This window comes from Egretta garzetta, unplaced genomic scaffold, assembly GCF_000687185.1.
Source record: "Egretta garzetta isolate BGI_Z169 unplaced genomic scaffold, ASM68718v1 scaffold409, whole genome shotgun sequence".
NCBI classification, from domain to species: Eukaryota; Metazoa; Chordata; class Aves; order Pelecaniformes; family Ardeidae; genus Egretta; species Egretta garzetta.
In genome coordinates this window covers 88,430-88,681 of record NW_009260767.1, presented here as the reverse complement: position 1 = coordinate 88,681, position 252 = coordinate 88,430, and the positions used below count along the sequence as shown (strand labels likewise).

Genomic DNA, 252 nt, shown 5'->3' with positions numbered 1-252 from the left:
TTTGTTTGGCCCTTCGCGGGGGCGGGGAGCCCCCCGCCTGCCACTGAGGACTGGTCGGCAGCCCCCACTGCCCAGGCAACCGAGTGGGTTGGCACCACCACGGAGTGGTCTTAACTTCAGCCCCACGATACCGCGAGAGAAATAAAGGCTGGGTTAATCACCGCCGTGCTCGGTGCTGCTTTTGTAAAACTTGCTGGCAGGTGAAATGCATGGGGCCCGGCCCGCGGTCACGGGTGGGCGGCCCTGCAAGCC

At 64.7% G+C, this 252-nt stretch overlaps 1 protein-coding gene across 1 annotated transcript in view; it reads left to right on the top strand.

Annotated features, from left to right (window-relative positions):
* The window catches only part of LOC104132800 (40S ribosomal protein SA), a 5,289-nt gene extending 5,131 nt beyond the window's left edge, over positions 1–158 (top strand). The window contains exon 6 of the mRNA XM_035901543.1: positions 20–158. Within this exon, the coding sequence (XP_035757436.1) occupies positions 20–114 (95 nt within the window). The 3' untranslated portion in view covers positions 115–158. The remainder of the gene's footprint in view (positions 1–19) is intronic.
* Positions 159–252: the final 94 nt, after the last annotated feature.